Source organism: Ciona robusta, chromosome 9 (genome assembly GCF_009617815.1).
Source record: "Ciona robusta chromosome 9, ASM961781v2".
Lineage (NCBI taxonomy): Eukaryota > Metazoa > Chordata > Ascidiacea > Phlebobranchia > Cionidae > Ciona > Ciona robusta.
Genome location: NC_143243.1, coordinates 3,120,183 through 3,143,934, shown reverse-complemented (window position 1 = coordinate 3,143,934; position 23,752 = coordinate 3,120,183). Strand labels below are relative to the sequence as shown.

The following is a 23,752-nucleotide window of genomic DNA, read 5'->3' as shown; positions in this document are numbered from 1 at the left end:
GTAATTGGTAAGCGTACAGGATGTATATGAAATGAAACACCTGTGTTATAATAACCGTCTGCCTGCCCTTGTCCTGCCACATGAAAATAAATAAGTTACATTTATTCATTCATTTAAGTAAGAATTCATCAGTTAATTCAATCTATTGCAATTTGGATTTGAAGGGTAATGTAGGCTAAGGGTGGTATGCAAAAATTTAAGTCTACTTTCTGCATACCATCCTTAGTTTTGAAATGTCACTCGGATGAACTTAAAATATAGTTTCTGGAATGGCATTCATTCAGCACAGGTGAAACAAATATTTCAAAAAAATGTATATTAATCACATATATTATGGTGAGTAAATCAAAGTTACCACATTTAAATATATTATAGTAATAGTTTAGCAGTATTTACAGTAATAAAACTAGAATATACAGATAGTGTTGGGTGCAAAAACGTGCAATGGTAAAAAATCAGTAGGCCTAACATTTTTTCAACCACTTGCAACAGAAGCAGATACAAGGGCCAAATTATACTCTTATAAACTATTTGCTTAATAAAGCTAATGTTCCTCATAGCTTTAATAAACACTATTAATGTGTGGCAATCACATCTCTGGAAAATAGTCATATGAAGAATTAATAATACTAATAAAAGAACATCTTAAGTTCGTGTCATGACAATTTTTATTAATTTGACTGATACATGGGACATATGTTTTCACTTTCACGCTGGCCAATTATTAGAATTCTAAAACTGAAAATTGATACCATTTGATCATATTACACCTTGCTACCTTTGAATTAAAAAGCTCTGACTGAATTAACGTTACGAGAATTGTATCGTACATAGTTATCTTTGTTTGAGATACTTCAGTAAAAATAAAATGGCAGAAAAGGAAGACATAAAATCAGTTTCAGACAGTTTTTGTGGCCCTGAAAAATACTTTGCAAGTAAAACAACGTGTGGTGGAGTTTCATACTGGTGTGGTGGAATTCATAAAACTCAAAAGTTCGCTTGGGTTATTATTGTATTAGGTACTGTAAGATGAAATCGCACAATTGCTATTTTTTGACTCCTTCTGTATTACAACTACAGGATTAACTGCTGGATTGGCCTTTCAAGTTTTTCTGAGGATTTCTGCATATTTAAGCTATGCGGCAACCACACAAACAACTGTTAAGTTTACATCCGAAATAGAATTTCCTGCAGTGACCATCTGTAACTTTAACAGGTCTGAATTGAGAAAGTAAAAATATAAAAAATGGGGTTCATAAAAAGAAATCAGGATAAATTGTTAAAAACCAAAACAAAAATTAAACCTTTTAATCTGCCGATCACGTATCATATCATATATTTGTTTTATTAATAATTTCTTAAAAAACGGTGTACTGTAAAACAGGCAACAAAAGTATAAACGCAAGTCTAAATATTCGGTTAACAATGAATGACAATCCCGCGTAGCTTATCCATAAATAAATAGACATTCGGATCTAAATATTCTTTCAACAGCTCATCTGGTATATAAAAAAACAAAGTCTATTTGAAATACAGTATTTCCGATGTTTTGTCTCCCACTCGTTAAAGTTTTCCAAGAAAGACTAAGCTTTTCTTCTTAGATGAGCCTTTGAAAGATTATTTACATACTAGCAGAAATAACAGAATACTTCAAATTCTTCAATCTAATTTTAATAAACATTTCAGATATTTTGGTCTCATTTCTGCTCGAGAAGTATCTGCAGTCCATACACTGAACAGACTGACTTCACCACAAGTTTACAGTGATCTTGCTAACTCCTCAACCGGATTTGATTCCAGTCCACTGAGTTATTTTAATGATAGCTTTAGTGTGACATCATATTTGACACAAAAGGGATATCCTCTCGATTCGTCACCTATATTAATACATTGCATGTATGTATTCTTTGTGACTAATTATCATGTCTTCTTATCCAGGTCCGTTATAATATCTTCAATTAAGCCATGAAGTATGTGAGCATTCTAATATGTCCAGAAGCACATCACATGAAACTAAGCTGTCTGTCTACATAGCACACTTATATTTAATTTGGCCTATTCTTGTTTTTTTTATTCCACAGGTAAGTTTCTTGACATTTTCTACTATTTAATGAACAATGTTTGTTCTACATACAGTTTGCACTTTGCACCAATGATGCCTTTGGTATTGAAAGTGTTTTGCCCCATGCAGAAACTGTGGTTATGCTTTTAAAATAGTGCCGAATCAGCATAATTATTTTACAGGTTCCAATCGAAACCATGTACAGCTGCAGATTTCACTCCTGTTATTACCAGAATGGGAAAATGTTACACTTTCAACAAAAGTAGGAGCATACAAAATGTTGCAGGTTCAGGTCAAGGGCTATTATTTATACTTAATGTTTTGCATTCATTATACACTGAAGAGCCTTTGCATGGAGAAATAGAGGCTGGAATAAGGTTCCAGGTAAAAACTGATTACATCCACTAAAAGATAAGACTTTTTATTAGCTTTTTTTTCAGCTACATTCAAAATTCGAACCACCAGAAGTTCATAAATATGGAGTGGGTATTCCAACTGGTATGAAAGCATTTTCTACAATTCAACGCACGGAAACCTCTTTGGTTGAATCACCTTGGGGAAAATGCAATCCCGGCACACAAAGAAATTTAAAATACTTCGACACCTACACATTATCATCATGTGTACAAGGTGGGTACAAATCAAATCAAAGAATTCAAACATTTTAAAACACAGAACAGGCAGGTACAGGTTCATATTTTAAATCAAACGTAACTTATTGGTTGTAATGTTCACTGATTAAAGATAGATTCATAAAATTCAAGGGTTGACGTGCCTACCTTGCCACCCTAGGTTTGTTGCCTATGACTTAGGTTACTATAAACAAATATTTTTCACTGCATGGTGCAAAAAATAACAATAAGTCTGCACAAAACAAACCATCTCTTTGATGGTACCTGAAACATATTATATATCTCAAACAAAAGCCTAATATTTTGACCTGTACATCATTTACATCAATGTCATTTTTTAGAATGCTTCACTGATCACTTAGTAGAAAGATGTGGTTGCCGAACATTTGAACAATATTGGGCAAGCGATGTACCTGAATGTTCCATTGAACAAATGCTAAATTGTTCAACAGCTTATGTTGCTGAAATGGAACGAACGGTTTGTATCTTGCATTCAGGAGGCGACCAAGTTAAAATTTTGAAAAAATATATATTTTTTAGTTGACTCCTGATAGTTGTTCGTGCAATCTTCCTTGTAAGTTTACAACATATGGAGTGACAACATCTTATGCTACAGCACCTAATTTTCCAACTCGCAATGCAATACAGGTAAAACATTGGATTATTATTTAAAAACACAATATCTGTATATTGTATTTGTATATTGCAAGAAAAAATACAATATCTGTATATTGTATATTATCACACTAAGATGAATAAGTGATGTGGTTTGCATTATTTGAAAAACATCTTTTTATTTCTACAGACCCTTATACATAACAACGATGTAGCCTTTGTTGGTGACAATTTTGTTGGACTCGATATATCTTATGCGGTAATTGGATACACCAAAGTAGAACAATTCAAAGCCATCGATGAAAGCGCTTTACTCAGTGACATCGGTAGGAAGACTATACATTTAACTTTTTATTGAATAATAACTGTGGGGTAGGATGGGACAACTTTGGCATATATTATCAAAACTTCCTGATTGTGTTTAAACATTGAAGTCGCAAGTCGGTATGATACATTTTTATAATTCTTCGAATGTTCTTTGTTTACTACCAAATGAGAAAATAGGATAAAAAAGTGTACCATCTTCCACAACCCTGCTTTATTATTTGTCCTATAATATTTAGAGTGTACATGCATGTCCCCCTGTCCCCTGAATATTAAATTCAATAGAAATTTAAACAGTTTTAAGCTACACCAAACAAACTTGTACCTAGTCTCTTATTATATAGTAATTTTTAACCAAATATCAAAAAATCATCAGCTATATTAATATGCAGGTGGTCAACTTGGACTATGGCTTGGAATGAGTTTTGTAACGTTGTTAGAATTATTTCAATACGTGATTATACGTTGCACTGCTTGGTTCAAAAAATTTAAACGAAAGAAGAAAACTTCCAAAATGAAGGAACAAAAACTCCAAGCAGTAAAGGCATGGCATATGGAAAATCCAAATAAAGCTCAACAAATTAATGGAATATCTTGAACTATGTAGATGTACAGTTGTACATAATAATTATCTTTCTCTATATATTGTCTATATAGAGCAAAACTATACTATGTGTTGTTTAAATATACTATGTTTGCATAAATAAAAGCCTATGCTACAAATTGCTTAGCTTTAATCAATGTGTATACTGCACACCTGCATAAACTTGTTTGCTAACTCTCGTTTTGTTAATTAAATCAGCTTGTACTGGTAAAACCGCATAAAAAGGAAATATGACTTTCTTCACTTGCACACAAGACTGCAATCAGTGTAGCAAGTGAGAAAACAAACAAAATAGCTATTTAAACTTATTTCTGATATCAATACCGTAACATTCGAACAACAAAGTTAAGACTTTAAATGATTCAATACCAGCTGCACACAGGTTAGTTTTTACTTAAATATCATATGCATTAGGAAACATCCATACGCAGTTAAAACGAAATAGGCCAATAAATTCTACACAAAAAATAGATTACCTATGTCGTTATTGTTGCTATGGTGTCATCAATCCAGTCTCGATAGAATGACACCCTTGCATAAACAGACGGCATATTACGGTAAGAACCACAGTTTCCAGCGTTAAATATTCCATGTACTTCGTCATTATCTTTATGCAGGCCATTGGAACAATACAACGGACTCCCACTATCTGAACTGCAACCATCAACACCAAATGAACCAGCGCATAAATGACAAGATCGGATACGACCTGGGCAACGTCGATTATGGACGACAGGAACTCGAACTTCTTGTAGGACTGGTGGCGTTACATTTTGGTAAGCCTGTGAAGAAAGTAGAAATTACGATACTTCGTGGTGAAAATTGGATTCTGTATCATACAAGCCAACCTATACGATTTTATTGGCTTAACAAGTTTTGGCACCAGAATAACAGAATCGTATAAACACCTTTCTATGGCTCTGGGGAATAAGGGGATACATCGACTATGAATTGGTGGTCGGTGGATAGGAATGTGTAATATACTTATCGCAGACCTTTCAGCAATTGTAAACATATGCGCGGCTATCGGAAAAGATGTCGGGAATCTAAACCGCTGAGAAAATGCACTAACTTTGGGAAAATGTACCGACGGGATTTAACCTGTCGGGAAATTACCGTTCAAATGGCTAACCTTAATCCATCGCTGGTAGTCTGGAAATTGGTACACCCCTACTCGTCCGCTTATACCCCAGCCGGTAAGGGTACATGATGTTGATCTTGTGTTTTCTCCTTGTTTTGGAAGTGACGCAAGCGCGACGTCACCGCTTGCCAAATCAACAGCATCAGCTAACCGCAGTAGAGCAATGTCATTAAGATCTGGTTTCCTCCTGTAAAATGGCACAGAATTAACTTCGTCGAGTTGGGTATTGAAAATTATAGAATATATTGAAAAGCAGAAATGAATGAATGTAACTTGCTTTAACCTCGCGTGGCTGAAAACGACAGTCGAAGTATCTATATGTACTATACCTATTATTACAATAATGTGGATGACAAACGACCAAATCCACGGATCGAACTTGCCCATCGCCTTCAACCGATAATGAACTGAAATGTCTCCCAACAGCAACTTTCAAAATGTTTGAATCGACAGACTTGGATGCACAAAATCTCTACGGTAAAAAGTATGTCATTATTCTTTGACAAACGCTCTGAGGTATAATAGCCTACATAAACTAGCAGTAACCATCACATAAGGCTCTTACTTTATAATAACCTTTTATACGGTAACTTAGTATTGGGTATAGGCTATACATGAATAAAGAAACTTTGACACTCTAATTTTCAAAAATACATTTCCAAAAACTGACATTTTGTAAGCATATATTACGCCATATACGCAAGCGCTATCATTTGAAATGAAGCCACGTTAGTGGGCCATCCGACCAAACACAACGACTAACTTTTGGGTGACAACCCATTAAGACTAACGTACCAAAAATCTGGGTATCGTATTTTACCTCTAGCACACAATGTCGAGCAGTAAGCACCCAGCGTTCGTGAATAATCACCCCACCGCATGTTGGTGGGAAACCAGGTATTGGATCCCTCGTCCATTCACTCTTTGTATAATAAACGTAAGCATTGGATCGTCGGTATTTTGCACTCGCTGGCTGTCCGCCCACAATCTGTATTTGCCAATTAGTTAAAAGTATAATACTGTGGGATACGGTGAAATAACGCGCTCAAATCCAAATCCCACATTTCCTGAACGTGTTTAAACAACTACCACACTATTTTAGAGTCTTCCGGATAAGTTTATACAGCTGTCGCAGCCCATGTGTTCCATATCACCCCCTCCATGCGACCCATGTTCCCCCATCCTACTATACGTATAGCATTAGCAAATAAGGCACAATATGCGCAATGCAATGCATATGTATATAGGCGTCAAATTAGGTACTTTTCCACTAAGAGCTGGAAATAAATGAATGAATGAATGTAACTTACTTTATCCTCGCGTGGCCGGAAAACGACAGTCGTTATAACACGGGTGTGCACCTCGCGCCAGCTTACGAGTTACCAAGTATGTTACTTTGTGGGTGCTTATTTTTTTGGGATACTTTTTTCATTTTTATGTATGGCTGATAATTTGGACAACCCATTAGTGACCACTGGGTTGGAGCAATTGCCGTTAAGTGTCTTGCTCAAGGACACATACGCCCACAATGGTAGCAGCGACGAGCCTTGAACCCATTACCTCTGGGTTAGAGGCAGGCGCGCTAACCACTACGCCACGGCGCCGGACAAATATAACTCATTTTGTTTAATATAGCACTGTGGGGAAAGATGGGACACTTTTAACACATAATATACCGCATTTCATCGTATTTCAATCAATTATAACGACGGTCTATCGCGAGAAAATGGTCTATAATATTTTGAATGTTTTTTGTTTACTACCAAATAGGTCGAAGAAATAGAGTTAAAAGATATTCCATTTCCCCCACCCTATTGTATTACTTGAAAATTGTTGTGTTTTTTTGTGTATGACATATACGTGTATAACATAATAAGTTACCTTAAAACGAATTAATATTGATTTTTGTTGTTCATCTTGTGTTTTTTCATCTTGATGCGAAGCTAAAATTAATATAGAATAAAAATAAGGTGTGAAATCTAAACCTTCAAATAATAATCTTCGAAAATGGTAAAATCTGTACTATGAAATTAAACTTACTTTTAAAGAGAAAAAAAAAACATTGACTAATACAGAAATACAAGAAGAAACTACATTCACACGCTTACAGACTTACGTAGCTGCTCATCACAACATGTCCAACACGAATCAGCGTGAGCAGAACAACAATCACATTCACGTGACATCCGATCAACCCTTGGTGTTACCCACCCCATTCTACCACTATGGCAACAGGCATGACGTAACGGATCATACGGCTTCTGAGAATATATGAAGTTATTTATATTATACATTATACATATCGAATAGTATACTGTTAGGTGTAGGTGCTGTATAAGTTAGGATAACGACCTAAACCCATGTATCCTGGTCGTGTTTTAGCAATGAACAACGCTCTTTTAAAGCGGTGCTGCACGGTTATATAATTATGTAAATATACGTCGTTTACTGCCAACTGGGACGAAAAAGAAAATGAAACTATGTCCCATCAGCACCCCACTACATAAAACTAAGCGTGCAAAAGATTTAATATGTTTCGAGGTTTTATCCACTGAAATGGTGATTTCAGTGTAACGCAGTCGTTTCTGCAAAATGTATCGTTGTTTAATTTTTTCAGCACCTTTGCGGTTTTCAATGAAATTTACTTCAAGCCAGCAAAAACGTCGTTATAAATTCGTAATGATAAAAAAATACATAAAAACTCTTATACTTTATTATTGCGACACGATATAATATATTCGTTGCCTTTTATTTAAAAAATGAAAAGCCTAATATCAAGTAGGTAGAACATGAATAAACCTACCCCGTCGTAACCTGCAGGGCAACAATCACGTTGCGCTGAAATATGGTGACGCTTTGTAACAAGAGTTCGTACCCGCTTACCACTTGTATGTAAGCATCCATTTTCCAACACACACTCTGAATCAAATCCAGACCAATGTCCATTAGATTGGCAACGCCTAAAAAAATGTGGTGAAAACTTGAACAAATACGTTAATTACATGACTGCTTACCTGCATACAGATCCGCGTACTTTATATCCTTCTAAGCAGGTATAGGTACAAACAGACCCATACGCCTTATGCTTAGTACAAGCAACAGACTTCACATTCTCAGGGATATGAATAGCTTTGCATGTCATAACTTCTGTATCCCTTTTATGTTGACGCATTCTACTAACGCGATGGACCAACCAACCGCTTACCACCACAAGTAAGACAACTAAAGCGTGGCGTAACCTAGCGTTGCGAAAACGACCAAAAAAGCTGAACACTTTTGGACAGTAACTCATTGCCGGTATTGAGTTTCACACAAATACTCCATAAAATACAAAATAGCTTTGTAAAAGCAGACATGCAGCTTTTTTTGGGTCGTTAAGTTCTAATGACGTTAATAATTACTTTAAATCAGCTTTCTAAATCAGAAACGAGAGGCATTCATTTTCGACATGAATTACTTTGAATAAATCTGTCCACGAAAGAAAATGTCTTCGTGAGAATATTGGTTTATTTCATTTAGAATAAATTTCGACATTTTCAAAAAAACGTAGTGATATGAAAAACGATAACATCAGAAACTATCTTATTCGAACTCAAAGGTTTGAAAACGATTAATTAACGTAAATAAAACACGTTAGATATATAAAACAGTATTCGTTTTACACAACCATTTAGTATTAAATATTACAAGAGTTCAAGTAGAAGCTGCATTTTCATGCTATGCTGTGGATATTCCCGGTCTGCGAAAGATACAGTTAGAATTACTTTTTTTATTATAGATCGTAATAAAAAACAGTAGTAGGCTATACGCATAATGTCACCTACATTTGTTACTTCAAACACGCATTTGCGACACTTTTACTTATTTTTATAAAGTCTTCGTGTAAAAACAGTAGACCACACATATTGGCATCTATGTTTGTGACTTCAAAAACGCCTTGACGCCAGTTAACTATACAAAAGGCCTACGCCCTACATGCTACCAAATATCAAGCAAGGCAGGCAGCGAGACGCGAGTTGACGAAAGAATGTCACTAATTAGCATTGCGTGGCGGGGCAACGTCAGTTATAACATGGGTTGAAGACATTTCCTGTCTCATATTTCTAATAAACCCACCATAGTGTTAATATTACGCAATATTATTTATACTTGGTTCTGGTTTACACACAAGCTGTATTGTGTGAAACCGTAAGCATATATGGTATCGTTTGGGACAAGTAATTAGTGAATGGCAAACGGTAACGATCTAGAGCACCCGTGTTATAACATAACGACTGTCGTTGCCATCTAGGTGGGGATGAAACAAATTTCATTCATTTATCAATCAACATACGAGTTTAGGTCCTAACAGGACTCGCCCAACAACAGTTAGCCTATATCAGCCTATTTAAAGCAAATGGGCTTTTAGCCTTCGCATCCAATTAGATGCCTAATATTTATATATTTGGTGTAGGTTGGGGTAAGATGGGACACGTCTTCAATCCCTTTTCTCGTGCAATTTGGTAATAAACAGATTATTTACAGAGTCATCTATCCGTAGCCTCACGATTAAAAGCATTCTTAATTGTTCAAAATAGTATCATGAAATATGGGATTGAGTTGCAAGCTGCTTACGGTATTCCACCTTATCCCCCAGTACTACATATGCCAGTACTATTTGTCCGGCGTATGTGTCCTTGGGCATAACAATTAAGGGCAATTGCTCCAACCCAGTGGTCACTAATGGGTTGTCTAAATTATCAGCCATACATAAAAAATAAAAAATCCCCCCCAAAAATAAAGCTGGCACGAAGTGTATAAACCCGTGTTATAACGACTGTTTGTTTTCCGGCCACGCAAGGATAAAGCAAGTTACGTCATTTGTTCATCAGCCAAACATAAAAAATACCCCCAAAATAAACACCCACAAAGTAACATACTTAGTAACACGTAAGCTGGCACGAGGTGTATAAAACAGAACATGTTACATTCATCCCGTAATCTATATACTTACATCATCTAAAGACATAGGATTTTCGAATCCACCCTTTCCTTCACTTGCGGGAGGTGCTGAAGTAGTAGTTGACGAACCAGACCATGATGGGAGGCTCACAGATGGCAAGCTCTTACCTGAGCTGCCTCTACAGTAATAAATACCAACTCCAACCAATACAATGGCCACAATAACCCCAATGATGATGCCGGCAATTGCACCACCAGATAAACCACCACCTACAGGGTTTTGTGATGGAGCAACAGGAATGCCTGATGGTCCTGCTGCAGTACCTGAGTGTAAGAAAGTAATTTTTCAAATGTGCTAAAACATAACACAGTGTTTCTCAGCGATGTCAACCCAAAAGTGGTTCAGTATATGGTACAGAAAAGCATTTCACAGTTAATAAGAGTTAAATCGTGACGTCAAATGTTTAAAAAATGTAGTTTTAAAGGAATATGTTCCTTTACAATAAGGAATATTGCCTAAATAGGAAATTATATACTATTGTTATATTAAGTTAAATTAAACATAAATGGCACATTTGTCTGCTAGGTGTAGCGACCGCACTTATTTTCCTCCAATTAAAAGTTAAAATGTTTTTAACTGTAAATTTGTAAGCATATTTTAACAACTGTTGTTTTGTCGCTATATCGTGTCTTTTCTTTAAAATATTTCTAACTGTTTGTTACTGTAATCGAAGACACAAATAAAGTTATTATTATAATATATTCCTTAACTGATTTATTTGTTAAAAAATGCTACTGTGAAAATATTAAAAGTTAAACACATACCTTCAGGATAGAAACAGCCAGTGTTGTTCCCGCCAACAAACTCAGGATCCCAACAACAACCACGTCTTGATACGCAGTAAGATTCATCTATTCCATCAAACCCACAATCCAGTCTGTACTTAGATGGTACGTTACACCTTGTATAATCTGCAAAACAACTTATTTGAACGGAAAATCGCAAGATTTTTTCCATAAAATACAGAAAAGCGGTAAAAGTTACAGAATAAACTAGAAAAAGTACAGTTAACTTAAAAATGCAAGAACTTTGTAAAAACTAGGTATTTCTATTACATTTTCATTTAATACTAATTCCAATGCGCACATAAACAACAGTTTTTAACAAAGAAAAAAAGCATGAAAATAAAAAATAGTAACCTCTTGCTTTTCTGCAAACAAATCCTCTCGTTTCGAAACAACTGACATCATTCCATGTTCCATCCCATGGATACATCTCAACGCATTCCTCATTTTCTTGTCCATTAGGTTCATACTGACCCCAGTTAAAATAATCGGCAGGTGTTTCATCTTTCCATTGCCAGCCATCTTAAAAGAAAGAGATATTTTAATGGCCTTTTACTTATGAGCTACCAAGAATGCAACTTTGTGTGTGTTCGCTTACAATATTTTTCCCACATAGAGTAGCAGAAGAAAATAAATCAGAAAAAATAAAGTGAAATAATAATAACTTTATTTGTCTCTTCAAATATGGTAGCGAAGATTTAGAAATATTTTAAACAAAAAGACAGGATATAACAGTTGGTAAAAACACGCTTACAGTTAAAAACATATTTACATTTAATTGGAAGATAATAAGCACGGTCGCTACACCTAGCGGACAAACAAGCCATTGTGTTTGATTATTAGTGGTTTCATTAGACTTTTACTTATGAGTTATGACTAAAAATGTAACTTTGTATGTAATTATTTTTCCCACATAACATAGCTGAACAAAATAAATCAAGTTTACACCATCTTACCGAATCCATCACTGGACAATCCAATAAACAGATTATGCGAGTTAGCTCCATTGATATATGAAATGACTGCTTGGACTTCATCGCTACTGTGGAAGCTGGCAAGTGTCGCTCCACGCTCCTCACACATGTAAGTGGATTCATACCAAGATCGAGTCGCTTCATCGGTCAATCCAAACTGTAGAAACAGTGAATAACAGTTAAAGAATGAATGAATGTAACTTACTTAATCCTCTCGAAGCCGGAAACGACAGACGCTATAACACAGGTGTTTTGTTTCATACACCTCATGCCAGCTTACGAGTTACCAAGTATGTTACTATGGTGGTGATTATTTTTTTCTTATATTTTTATGTGCGGCTGAAATTTTGCACAAACCATAAGTGACCAATGGGTTGAAGCAGTTCATGTCATGTGTTTTTCTTAAAGACACATACACCCTCAATGTTAGCAGCGAAGAGCATTGAACCCATTACCTCTGGGTTAGAGGGTTAAATGTGACTTGAATGATTTTAACTCGTTCAAAAAAAAAACAGTCAATAAATTGTACCTCAATGTAATAGCAGAATTGGCCAAAAGCGAAAAATCCTGGATCACAATCTCCAGTTCCAGGGAAGGGGGTTGTTGGGATTGGTGCAAAGGATTGCTTACATACATATGGCATTGGTGTGCTGCATGATGTGCTTCCTGATGATGATACCGCAGACCATGTTCCATCCCTACCACAAAATGTTTTAATAAATGTCATTTTCATTTTTTTGTCACTTTTCAGTTTTTGTTTTAATGAATGTCACTTTCAGTCTTATTTTCCAAAACTTGTGCCCATTACAAGTTAGGACATATGTTACTTTATGAGTGATTGTATGTTTTATTTTTACTTTTTTGTTGTATTTTTTGTACTTTCTGCCTAAGCGGTGGCCATTAATTAGGTGAAAACAACACTATCTGTTAAACAAGTTGGCTGAAAGTAGCAATATGCATTATTAACAGAAGTCTTATTATTAAAAAATCTACACAGGGCATTCTTAAAAACATATTTTTCAAAAACAATCCACTAATGTTTCGGTCTAAAAACCATAGATTTCACCAGCAACAACAAAATATTTAAACACAACCAAATACAGAATAAACTTCTTACTTGTTCATCTTAACACACCCATCGCCAGAATTCACAGCATCTGGAAGTGGTTCATTTAATCCCCAGTTGGTGTACATGGTCGGCCAACCATCTGACCACGAGAATGTTGTTTCCGTGATGGTGTCAACAAGCTGAAAAGAGAAATAATACATCAATAATCTAAAGTCATTTTTTAATGTAAAATAGTAGAAAACTAGGTTCAAAAAAGTTGTTCTTGTTCAAAACATATTGAAAGTCAAATGAACCATTATCCCTAAGTGATGTAAAATCACTTTGGGTTTAAACCAGAGTTGACCAATCACCCCTAAATGATGTTAAAATCAGTCGTTTACCTCTGAATGGAAGGTCATGCCCAACCAAAGCGAGTTACCGCTCTTAACTCCGCGCCAAAGCCAACTCTTCAACAAATCATTCTCATAAACTTCAGCGATGCTTACAATATCAATACCACTACCTAATAAAAACATTTATTAACAATAAACATACAGTTTGGTGAGGAAAGACAGGACACCTTTAGCACATAAGTTCCTAATATCCTGATCATGTTTTAAACAATTAACATTGGTTTATATGGGAGTCGTAAGGATACGTTTCCATAACTCTTTGAATGTTCCTTGTTTACTACCAAATAGGACGAATAAAATATAATGAAAAGGTGTCCCATCTTTCCCCAACCTACTATATTATATTATTGATATTACCTTCATTTCTACAGGCTGTCTTTGCATCGCTCCATGAAGCGGGTTGATCAACAAGTTTAAAGCAAGACTGTCCAGATACCAGACTATAGTAACCAGCTGGACAACCAATTGGACTGACAGTTACTGGTGGGGGAGGGTTACCATTGGACTTCCGAACATAACAAGCAAATGAAGTTTGTGTGCTACAATCCATGTCAAACCATGCACCTTTGTCATCAGTGTTAACTTTCATTAAAACACATCCTTCCTAAAAATTAATATCAAAAAATCTAAATTAATATTTGATATATTCTACTCTACTTTGTATGGGTGAGGTACTGGGATTCAGACAAAATTTGGCTTTTTACCCCAACACCCTTGTACGTCCAGAAGTGACGTGTTCTTGATAGTGAAGTTCCTTATTAATATTAATAAAAGGTAAATATATATTTTACATAGGAAACTGTAAAGTTTGATTAGATCTCAAAATATACAGTCAGAAGCGTTTTAACTAGTTGAAGAAACACAATATATTTGTAAAAAATTGTTTAATTTTTTTGCATTTATTGATATGACTGAAGTTTATGCACATTATGAATTAATGAATGTATGAAAATTAAATTTTATAACATAACCGTACTTACACACATCATACCTGCTTAGTTATCACATATACAACCTTTTCAGAGATTTTTTTATATGATTTACTTTTGGTTACAGCATATTTTACCAAGTAAAGAACACAACCACAATGTTAGCAATACCTTTAGTTTTGTAACTGCTTTAACCATTCAGTAACACCACACTAGTACAATACAGTATAAACATCTTTCTTTCTTAGAAAAAATGAAATAAAAAAATTAAAACAGCGTAGAAAAAGGCATTAGCAACCAAAAACTTATCACCATAAATTAAAACTTACAGAATATCCGTTAGGTTCTCCTGGAGCCCAGTTTGTGTAGCTAACTTCAGATTGGTCAATCCAAACAAAAGCATTTGAGTTTTGTTCACGGTCAGTCATACCAATCCAGAATGAGTCACCTTTTCCCCATAAGTATTGCTCCAAGAATGCCTGAGTTACATTGGGACATTTATTAATTTATATGTGATTTTATGTTTTGTTCTTATCATTTTTTTGTATTTTGTGCTAAAACACATTAATTAAGTAATAACAACAATAATTGTTAAATATAAGTATTGCTCAAAGAATGTCTGGGAATTACTTATTGTTATAGTACTGTGGTGTAACATGGGAAACTGCTAGCACATACGTTCTGATCGTGTTTTGAACAATTACCAACACTCTTTTAAGGTGGCAGGGTTACCATTATAGACTCTGTCAACAGTCTTTGTTTACTGCCAAATAGGATGAGAAAAGAGAACGAAAGCATCTCATTTTACCCTAGATGGGATATTGCTAGTGCAATTTTCCTGGTCAAGTTTCATGGGGTTTTGTTATAGATTCTGTGAATATTCTTTTTTACTTCAAATGGGATTAGAATAGAGAACAGAAACATGTCCTATTTTACTCCGGCCTCCTATACATAGATATTTAATGCAAAGTTACAACTTGACTTACCTGTTCATACTCATTACCCAGCACTGCCAACTCAGCAGAGTTATTCGTACACCACTGTCTTGCAGTGGTCCAATCATATTTGACACTATCTCCTGGTGTCATGTAGCAGGCATTGCCATAAGGTACATATCCTGAATAAATAAAAAACTCAAATGCACAATTTTAGAAAAAAAGATATAGTCTGTTGGGTAAGATAGGATACTTTTAGCACATAGTATCCAAAATCCTGATCCCTTATTAAACAATTAACAACGGTATATGAGAGTCGTGAGAATACGGGTTTATAATACTCTAAATGTTCTTGTTTACTACTAAATGTGACAATAAAATAGAATAAAAAAATATTCCATCTTGCCCAACCCTAATATACATTAAAAGTTAAGATACAATCAAATTATGAAAAAAACAGAAATTAGAATTTCTAAACAAATCAAATTGCGAAAAGTGAAAAATTAATCTATCTAAACCTGTTGGACAGTTCCCAGTAGCTTGCGCTGTAGGTGGTACTGTGACAGATGAAGCCCCAACATATTTCTCACAAACATATCCATAAAGTCGTCCACAATTATCATCATTCCACATTCCAGTATCAGAAGACACCACTGTGCATCCTAAACATACCATAACTTTATATTAATGAATGAATGAATGTAACTTACTTTATCCGCCATGACCAGAAAACGACAGTCGTTAAACACGGGTGTTAATACACCTGGTGCCAGCTTACGATTTGAAAAAAGGTTTGAAAAAAGGGGTCCATGACAGTTGTATCCAAAGCAATAATTATACCATGAGATATTAACGAATGTAAATAAACTGTTGCGGATGTATGTGTCTTCCTAGGCGAGACACTTAACAACAATTGCCCAACCCTGTAGGTCTTAATAAGTTGTCTTAATCGTCAGCCATACATTTAAATAAACATTACACACAAATAAGACAAACGTGACTTTTCTTTTTAACTCAAGAATGTAACTTGTTTATCTACATGCAGTAGGACAACTCAGAATTTTAATAAAAGTGTTGAATTTTTTAGGTATTTGGTAACATACAACTATGCAGGTAGTCCTTTTCCATTAAATTTACCAAAATTTTGAACATTTAATAATTAGTAGTTACATCATTTTTTTATTAAATTAACAAAAAAATTCATGATTAATATAAGAAAACTGTTTTACCTTCACTATCATAGAAGTTGTTTGGTTCACTTGGTGCCCAGTTCACATAATCAAGGTTACTTCCATCAGCCCAGTAAAATGCTCTGCTTCCAACATCCTACATGTAAAGGATTCATATTTCAATCTTTTCATTTTTCAAATTTTAATAACATGTTCTCATCATACAAAAATAGTAATTTAAATATTGCATATTTCATTTTAACAAATTGGTAAGAAAATTAAATGCAGAACGTTTTTATAACTACTTATTATACAAATTAATAAATATTACAAAAATGTACACTTTACTTTTTTCTTTAAATATATTTCTGAAACAATTGTGGAAGGAATTAAAAGATACAAACACTATATAGTAGGGTGGGGGAGATGGGACACCATTTCATTATATTTTCTCGTCCCATTTGGTAGAACAAAGAACATTCAAAGAATTATAAAACCAGTATTCTCAGTACTCTCAAAGACCGTTGTTAATTGTTTAAAACACAATTATGATATTCCGATATTATGCGCTAACGATCTTCAATCTCCCCCCACCCTTCTATATCAAGTTATCATTAACTTACACGAAGTCCAATCCACATAGACCCTGCTGTTGCTTTTTGGGCTCTGTTTGTGACAAAGGCGTTTTCATCTTCACTATGAATGGCCACTAGATTCCCTCCTTTGCCCAAACAGCTTTGTTGCGCGTAACTCCATCCATATTCAGTTGATGATATGAAAGCGTAACATTTCTCGGAGTTGTACGAGGTTTTGAAGCGAAGCTGAAAATGTAAAGTCCAAATTAACAAGTTAAAAGTGTCTAAATTTGTAAGATGATTTGTCCACATACTTTAAAAATAATATTCCCAAACACAGTGTAGGAAAATGTTTTATAAGAATTTTACATCTATATTTTTATAATCAAGATAACTCTGCAGATGTACAGTAATGAGTTCTAATCTTGGTAACGTAGAAAACCTCTGTCCTTTAATAGGTGGCATACTGATACCTTATTTGGATATTTCTTATAAATCGCTCTTGTTCTTTTCACCAGAAGGCCACATAATACAAGGTAATATAAGACTTATACATGTATGACTCATAGAGAGACTTACTACAGTGTTGAATAAAATATACAGCAGATTCAAAGCTACCTTTTGCATAGTTAGAATTTTAAGGTACGATACCTTCACTTTTTTATGGAAAATTTTTATAGTACTTTTTAATTTGTAAAACTATACTCCTGCATAATATTTAAAACTACATTTTTTCAGAAGTGTTTATAAACATGTTTACTTCCTCTATTAGTAAAAACTAATTGGTGTGTACAGTAAAATAGGTACCCATGTTTCATCTGTGCCACAATTGTTAGGGTCTGGGTAACCAAGGTCTTCTTGAGGTGGTGGAGGGGTGGATGGAACTTTGTCTTTAATTATTTTACAAATGAAATTTCTTGAAGTATCACAACTTAGATCATTCCACCTGAATGATGTTTTATATAATATTAAACTTAGTCATTTGCCCGACAATGTAGCACAGTTGGTTAACACTCCTGCCTCTAACCAATATGTAATGGGTTCAAGGCTATTCGTTGCTACCATTGTGGGCGTATGTGTCTTTGGGCAAGACACTTACCGACAATTGTTCCAACCCAGTGGTCACTAATGGGTTGTTCAAATTATCAACCACACAGAAAGAAATAAAAGAGTCTCAAAAAAATAATCACCTACAAAGTAACATACTTGGTAACTCGTAAGCTGGCATAAGGTGTATGAAACAGAACACCTGTGTTTAACTACATTAATTCATTAATTCCGACAGATATTTAAGTATAAATACGTAATAGAATTATGAATTGGGCTAATGCCACAAATTTTAAAAAATTTAGAGAGCCGCAATTGTAGGCAATAATATGTTTAAATCTTTACTATAGTAATGTATTTTTGTCAAATTCTAATTACACTTACGTGTATGAATCAGTATAGAATTGGCATTCAACACAGTTTTCTTCACCATTTACATTATTTGGTTCACCCACTGACCAATCAGTGAAGGATACAGCACTACCTGTTAACATTAAATATAAATTGTATATTTTGTGCAGTAGAGAAATTTTATCTAAAGACAACATTTAAATTAAAAGCAAAAAGCATGAGTGTACAGAAATGTATTATATATAAATAAAAAACTAATATTTTGATATGCATTTCAATATTGTAATCTTTTTATCTAAAGACAACATTTTTTTAAATTAAAAGTAATAGGAATGAGGTAACAAAAAGATAATTGTTGTAAAATAAAGAAATAGCTGTTTTAACATGCATTCCAATAATGTAAAGGGATAAATTTAGAGTAACAACTAAAAGTTTACTAAATAATTCTGATTTTTATACATTTAAAAGCAAGGGGTAAGATTTTAGAAATAGTTGGCTTTGAAATGCTATTAAAATCATTTTTACACAGTTTCATATAAAAGCAATGCGACTAAGTGGTGCAGTAACAGTTAAATACACAAAAATACCACAAGATTATCATCAAAACACACCATCTGTCCATTGGTATCCAGTATTTAAACCCAAGTTGTTCAAACCCATCCAGAAATAAGTGTAAGAACCAACTGCTCCGTTTGTAACAAAGTTGATAATAGAATCCCGCTCTTCAGAACTGTGGACAGACACAAGGTCCCCCCCTTGCGCTCGGCAATAATCACGAGCGTCGTACCAAGTTAGTCGCTGGTTACGATTAGCATCATCATACTCATTTATCTGATAACAATACACACTGTTACAATATAATTATACATCTTTCATAAATCATGAAGGAAATCAAATTATTAAGGTAGAAGGTTAATCAAACTAAAAAGTTTGTTTTGTTTTAAAATAACAAAATATAACATAAATTTTATTTTAAAGTTGGAAAATACTAAGCCTTATTCAAGCTGTCAATTATACTTTAGGATTAGGTTGTGTGTTTAAGATGGTGTTATTGGAACATAGTAATATTACTCCATAGCGCTAACATTAAATGCAATGAGTGCAACTTGCTTTATCCTTGAATGGCCAGAAACAACAAACATAATAACATTGGTGTTCTTTTTCATACAACTCACGCCAGCTTATGAGTTACCATGTATGTTACTTTGTTGGTGTTTTTTATGTGAGGCTGATAACTTGGAGAACCATTAGTGACCACTGGTTGGAGCAATTGCCGTTAAGTGTCTTGCTTAAGGACACATTCGCCCATGATGGTAGCAGTGACGAGCCTTGAACCCATTACCTCTGGGTTACAGGTAGGCGCGCTAACCACTTTGCCACGGCCCGAGACGCATATTTTTCATGTGTATTTACATAGGTAAACATTTTTTTGTTATTCACCTGGTAACAATAAGCTGTTGTTGAATCTCCATGCCAACCAGGGTAACAGTTACCAGTTGTGGGTAAAGTAGTTAGAACTGGTTGTGTGAAACCAACCCGGTCTTTTTCACAAACATAATATCGATTCTGACCACAAATGTCAATCTCCCAAAAACCTGTGGTTGACATATGATATTGCGTCAGATTAAAAAACAGAAAAAAAGACTGTATAAGAACAAAATCTCTGTTTAAATTAAATAATTTTAAATAAATAAATGTCACTCATTTATCCTTACAGGGCAAAGCAACTTTAGAAGTTTTCTGTTTTAAACACCTTATCATCCACAAAGTAACATACATGGTAACTCGTAATCTAGCAAGAGGTTTATGAAACAGAGCACCCGTGTTTAACGACCGTTGTTTCCTGGCCACCCAAGGACAAAATAAGTTACGTTAATTCATTCATGCTTGCTTTAGGTTTTTAGGTATGCTACCTTGTACACTATTTTACACCAAAAATGGCAACAGCATTAAATCTAACACTTAATATACTCTTATTAATAAGTAAGCCATCCAACCACTGTACCACAATACAGCACATTAATTTGATACTCGCCTGTTTGATCGTTCATAAATGTGCATCCATATTCATCGCCAGTACCACAGTTGATCCATCTGCCCTTATATACAGGATCTATGCTACACCATGGTGTGTTCTCCAACCTTGCTGGGTGTTCGAAGGTTGTGCATTCAGTGAAAGTATGATCTTTGTAGGTGAATGGGAATGCACATTGGAATCTTACACCTGGAATACATTGTATAGTTGAATACAGGGTTCTGAAACTATGTGCTGTAAACAAAAAAATGCTTTAGTGTGCATTGTGAAAAAATTGTAAAGTATGAATATGAAAAATTAAATTGTAAAGCGTGAATAGGAAAAATTTAAAATATAAATAAAAAATATTGTAAAATATGAATATGAAAAATCGTAAGTCTAGTGCACTGCATTCAGACCTAAACGTTTAAAAAATAGCTTGATTTGTAATTTAAAATTGCAGTTTAACACTGTTAAGAATATGATAAATAAATCATTTTTTGAATGTAAAAAAGTTTTTTCAAAAAAGTCACACGTTACCAGATAAGTGGAACAAATATTGTTAAATAAACATACAACTAGTGCAGAATTTGTTCAAACAATTTGGTAACCAATAATATTGCTCTGTTTAATACAAGAAAATAACAAACTTTAATTTGTTTTTTTTATTAAGGTAGCAAAGTTAAACAACAAGTAAAATGAAAAGACAGCATAGAGCTACAAAACAACAGTCATTGCAATTAAAAACAGCATACAGTTAAAAACCTATTAGCATTAGACATTGTTTTATTCTTTTCTTACTTGGTTGGTCAGTTCCCCAATGTGTGTAAGTGACTGGATCTCCGTTCTCCCACGTATAATAAGGTTCACCAGTGATTGTAGATTTTGCTGCCAATCCAATCCATGCTGTGTATCCCAAACCAGGTGGAATGGTGGTTGTAACCTGTGATATGAATTAAATTAAACTGATAGTAGTCATACATTTAAATACTTATTTTTATTACTTTATTTTAATTTAAAAATATTTTTATTTTAAATGAATGAATGAATGAATGACTAAATGTTACTTGAATGAATGTAACTTGCTTTATTTTGTGAATGGTAAGGTTGTTTAATTAGCATCTTGACAAATTACAGTTCAAAGGCAAATCCTAGTCTCTTAAGAATCTGGTGCTACAAAAACGTAACAGACAAAAATCAAGTCCAACCAGCTGTATAGTAAAATATATATATTTGACATATAGTATCTACAGAGTAGTTCTTATATTCTCTTTTTTGCTTCTAAATTTCCAGGTTTAAGGTATCAGTGTTTACTTTTACATTTATATAAAAAAATAATTATTTTCCAATTATGTTTTAAATAATTAACAACTCTTTTTAACATTAGCATGTTGAAATTTTAACTTTAACATGTTGAAAATTTAAGATTAGCATGTTGAAAATTTAACTTTAGCATGTTGAAAATTTATTCATAGCATATTCAAAGACTTACAAGTGAATGCACAAATGCTTGTTCATAATCATCATGTATGCTGACCAAGTTGCTATTAATCTCTTCACAATGTCGGTTGGAATAAATGAACATGTATTCGTCTGTACTTGCTTTGTAACATGATGATCCTGCAAAAATTCAATGTTATTACAACTTACAGAATATAAACAAATTCCAAAATAGTTTTAATCAGTTTTAATCAGAAATTTTAAATTCCTTCCTTTGAGAAAACGGGTTTTTAGAAAAGCATGTCATTTACTTGAATCTTACAGAACATAAAAAAATCCAAACAAGTTTTTATCAGAAATGGTAAATTCCTTTCATTTGAGAAAACCAGTTTTTAGAAAAGAATTTCATTTTCTTGAATAACTATACTCAAAGGAACAACTAAGAGATTAATGTTAAAAAACTTGTGTTATTGTGAATTTCATTGCATATTTAAAGAGGCTTTTTCAGGGGAGAAATATGTGGTTTCAGAAACATTTTTTTGACATTGGTTAATATTTACAAGAATAATTTATGATAATAATCGTAGACACTTGTGGCCTCTTTCATATTTTACAAGGGTAGGCTCCTAATGCATAAAACACAGTCAGACCAGAGTGCTATCGCATAGACCTGTTTTTTCCCAAGAGATAGGTGACAAGGGCTTTAATGGTAAAAAAAATGGGAGATTATGTAACAGCTTTATAATTTAATATAACTGTAATAAATTTTGTAAATCTGGTGTTCATGAAGTAGGTTCTATTTGAATAATAGACTACTACTACATATTCTATTATATGTGGGTGAGGTCTAGCATGAGGTCTAGCAGCGTAGCACGCCATGGGTCCTAGGATTTAGGTCAGGATTGACCCATTACCCCAATGATGCCATATTAGTGAAATATATATCTCACAAAATACAATTCGCTGGATTTGATTTTTGTTTGTTGTATAATTCGAAGCAAAACGTTTTTTTTAGAAAAGATTGTCATTTTACTATACTGAATAGAACAACTAATAAATTAATAAAAAAAAACCTTGATTCCAAGCCTAATAATAACAATAAAGAAACTTAACCATATCCACTCCAACCAGCATCACATCCCTCATCAATAACCACTTCATCTGGGGGGATGGGTGGAAGAAGTTGTTTCTCTTGTTTGCAAATATAAGGAAGAGTTGCATCACAACTATTGTCATTCCAATATCCAAGTAGTCGGTAAATGTTGACACATCTTTCTCCCTGGGTTCATGGTTTAATTACAGCGTCATATGTATATCATGAATATTCATATGATCATGTATATTCATATGATCATATATATTCATGTTATCATGTATATCCACATGATTATGTATAGTCGTGAGATCGTGTATATTCATATGATCATGTATATTCATGTTATTATGTATATTCATGTAATCATGTATATTTAAATGAACATGCATATAATACGCTCATGTATATTCATATAATCATGTATATTCATGTGATCATGTATATTTATATGATCATGTGTATTGATACAATGAGACAAGTTGATATTTTAAACACATTGTGCTTACTTTAAATTATGTATGAGTAATGTTTGTGGCGTTATTAACAATTCTGGTATTTTAATCACTTGTATTCTCGAAAATGGAGTGGTAACTCTA

At 33.9% G+C, this 23,752-nt stretch overlaps 3 protein-coding genes across 3 annotated transcripts in view; 1 reads left to right on the top strand and 2 right to left on the bottom strand.

The window, feature by feature from the left end:
* Window positions 1-95: 95 nt before the first annotated feature.
* Window positions 96-4,435, top strand: LOC149730879 (bile acid-sensitive ion channel-like). The gene is made up of 9 exons (XM_089884158.1): window positions 96-1,019; window positions 1,081-1,216; window positions 1,687-1,896; window positions 2,245-2,446; window positions 2,503-2,692; window positions 3,036-3,172; window positions 3,235-3,342; window positions 3,500-3,635; window positions 4,026-4,435. Exons 1-9 carry the CDS (start codon window positions 869-871, stop codon window positions 4,229-4,231), a joined length of 1,476 nt encoding a protein of 491 aa, XP_089740284.1. The 5' UTR covers window positions 96-868; the 3' UTR covers window positions 4,232-4,435.
* Window positions 4,436-4,610: 175 nt separating this feature from the next.
* On the bottom strand, window positions 4,611-8,772 carry LOC149730878 (uncharacterized). The gene is made up of 8 exons (XM_089884159.1): window positions 8,393-8,772; window positions 8,182-8,338; window positions 7,495-7,639; window positions 7,260-7,321; window positions 6,199-6,366; window positions 5,708-5,850; window positions 5,370-5,565; window positions 4,611-5,019 (listed from the first exon to the last, which is right to left on the bottom strand). Exons 1-8 carry the CDS (start codon window positions 8,668-8,670, stop codon window positions 4,714-4,716), a joined length of 1,455 nt encoding a protein of 484 aa, XP_089740285.1. The 5' UTR covers window positions 8,671-8,772; the 3' UTR covers window positions 4,611-4,713.
* A 95-nt stretch (window positions 8,773-8,867) lies between these two features.
* LOC149730877 (uncharacterized) overlaps window positions 8,868-23,752 on the bottom strand; it is a gene marked incomplete at its 5' end in the record, with an annotated part of 33,280 nt that continues 18,395 nt past the window's right edge. The window contains 22 exons of the mRNA XM_089885525.1: window positions 8,868-9,117; window positions 10,372-10,643; window positions 11,145-11,291; window positions 11,520-11,687; window positions 12,122-12,296; window positions 12,669-12,837; window positions 13,257-13,387; window positions 13,589-13,710; window positions 13,958-14,204; window positions 14,859-15,008; window positions 15,516-15,646; window positions 15,983-16,126; window positions 16,694-16,790; window positions 17,257-17,454; window positions 18,016-18,154; window positions 18,640-18,739; window positions 19,218-19,437; window positions 20,047-20,201; window positions 20,642-20,830; window positions 21,422-21,563; window positions 22,113-22,240; window positions 23,174-23,339. Of these exons, the coding sequence (XP_089741651.1) occupies window positions 9,091-9,117; window positions 10,372-10,643; window positions 11,145-11,291; window positions 11,520-11,687; window positions 12,122-12,296; window positions 12,669-12,837; window positions 13,257-13,387; window positions 13,589-13,710; window positions 13,958-14,204; window positions 14,859-15,008; window positions 15,516-15,646; window positions 15,983-16,126; window positions 16,694-16,790; window positions 17,257-17,454; window positions 18,016-18,154; window positions 18,640-18,739; window positions 19,218-19,437; window positions 20,047-20,201; window positions 20,642-20,830; window positions 21,422-21,563; window positions 22,113-22,240; window positions 23,174-23,339 (3,417 nt within the window). The remainder of the gene's footprint in view (window positions 9,118-10,371; window positions 10,644-11,144; window positions 11,292-11,519; window positions 11,688-12,121; window positions 12,297-12,668; window positions 12,838-13,256; window positions 13,388-13,588; window positions 13,711-13,957; window positions 14,205-14,858; window positions 15,009-15,515; window positions 15,647-15,982; window positions 16,127-16,693; window positions 16,791-17,256; window positions 17,455-18,015; window positions 18,155-18,639; window positions 18,740-19,217; window positions 19,438-20,046; window positions 20,202-20,641; window positions 20,831-21,421; window positions 21,564-22,112; window positions 22,241-23,173; window positions 23,340-23,752) is intronic.

What these genes read in the sequence shown, in the direction of transcription:
- LOC149730879 (XM_089884158.1), top strand. Translation starts at nt 869, where the DNA reads ATGGCAGAAAAGGAAGACATAAAATCAGTTTCAGACAGTTTTTGTGGC. An exon ending in CCTATATTAATACATTGCAT is followed by an intron (nt 1,897 to 2,244) that starts GTATGTATTCTT and finishes ATTATTTTACAG; the next exon opens with GTTCCAATCGAAACCATGTA. An exon ending in ATTATCATCATGTGTACAAG is followed by an intron (nt 2,693 to 3,035) that starts GTGGGTACAAAT and finishes GTCATTTTTTAG; the next exon opens with AATGCTTCACTGATCACTTA.
- LOC149730878 (XM_089884159.1), bottom strand. Translation starts at nt 8,670, where the DNA reads ATGAGTTACTGTCCAAAAGTGTTCAGCTTTTTTGGTCGTTTTCGCAAC. An exon ending in GTACGCGGATCTGTATGCAG is followed by an intron (nt 8,339 to 8,392) that starts GTAAGCAGTCAT and finishes ACATTTTTTTAG; the next exon opens with GCGTTGCCAATCTAATGGAC. An exon ending in ACTACCAGCGATGGATTAAG is followed by an intron (nt 5,020 to 5,369) that starts GTTAGCCATTTG and finishes CTTTCTTCACAG; the next exon opens with GCTTACCAAAATGTAACGCC.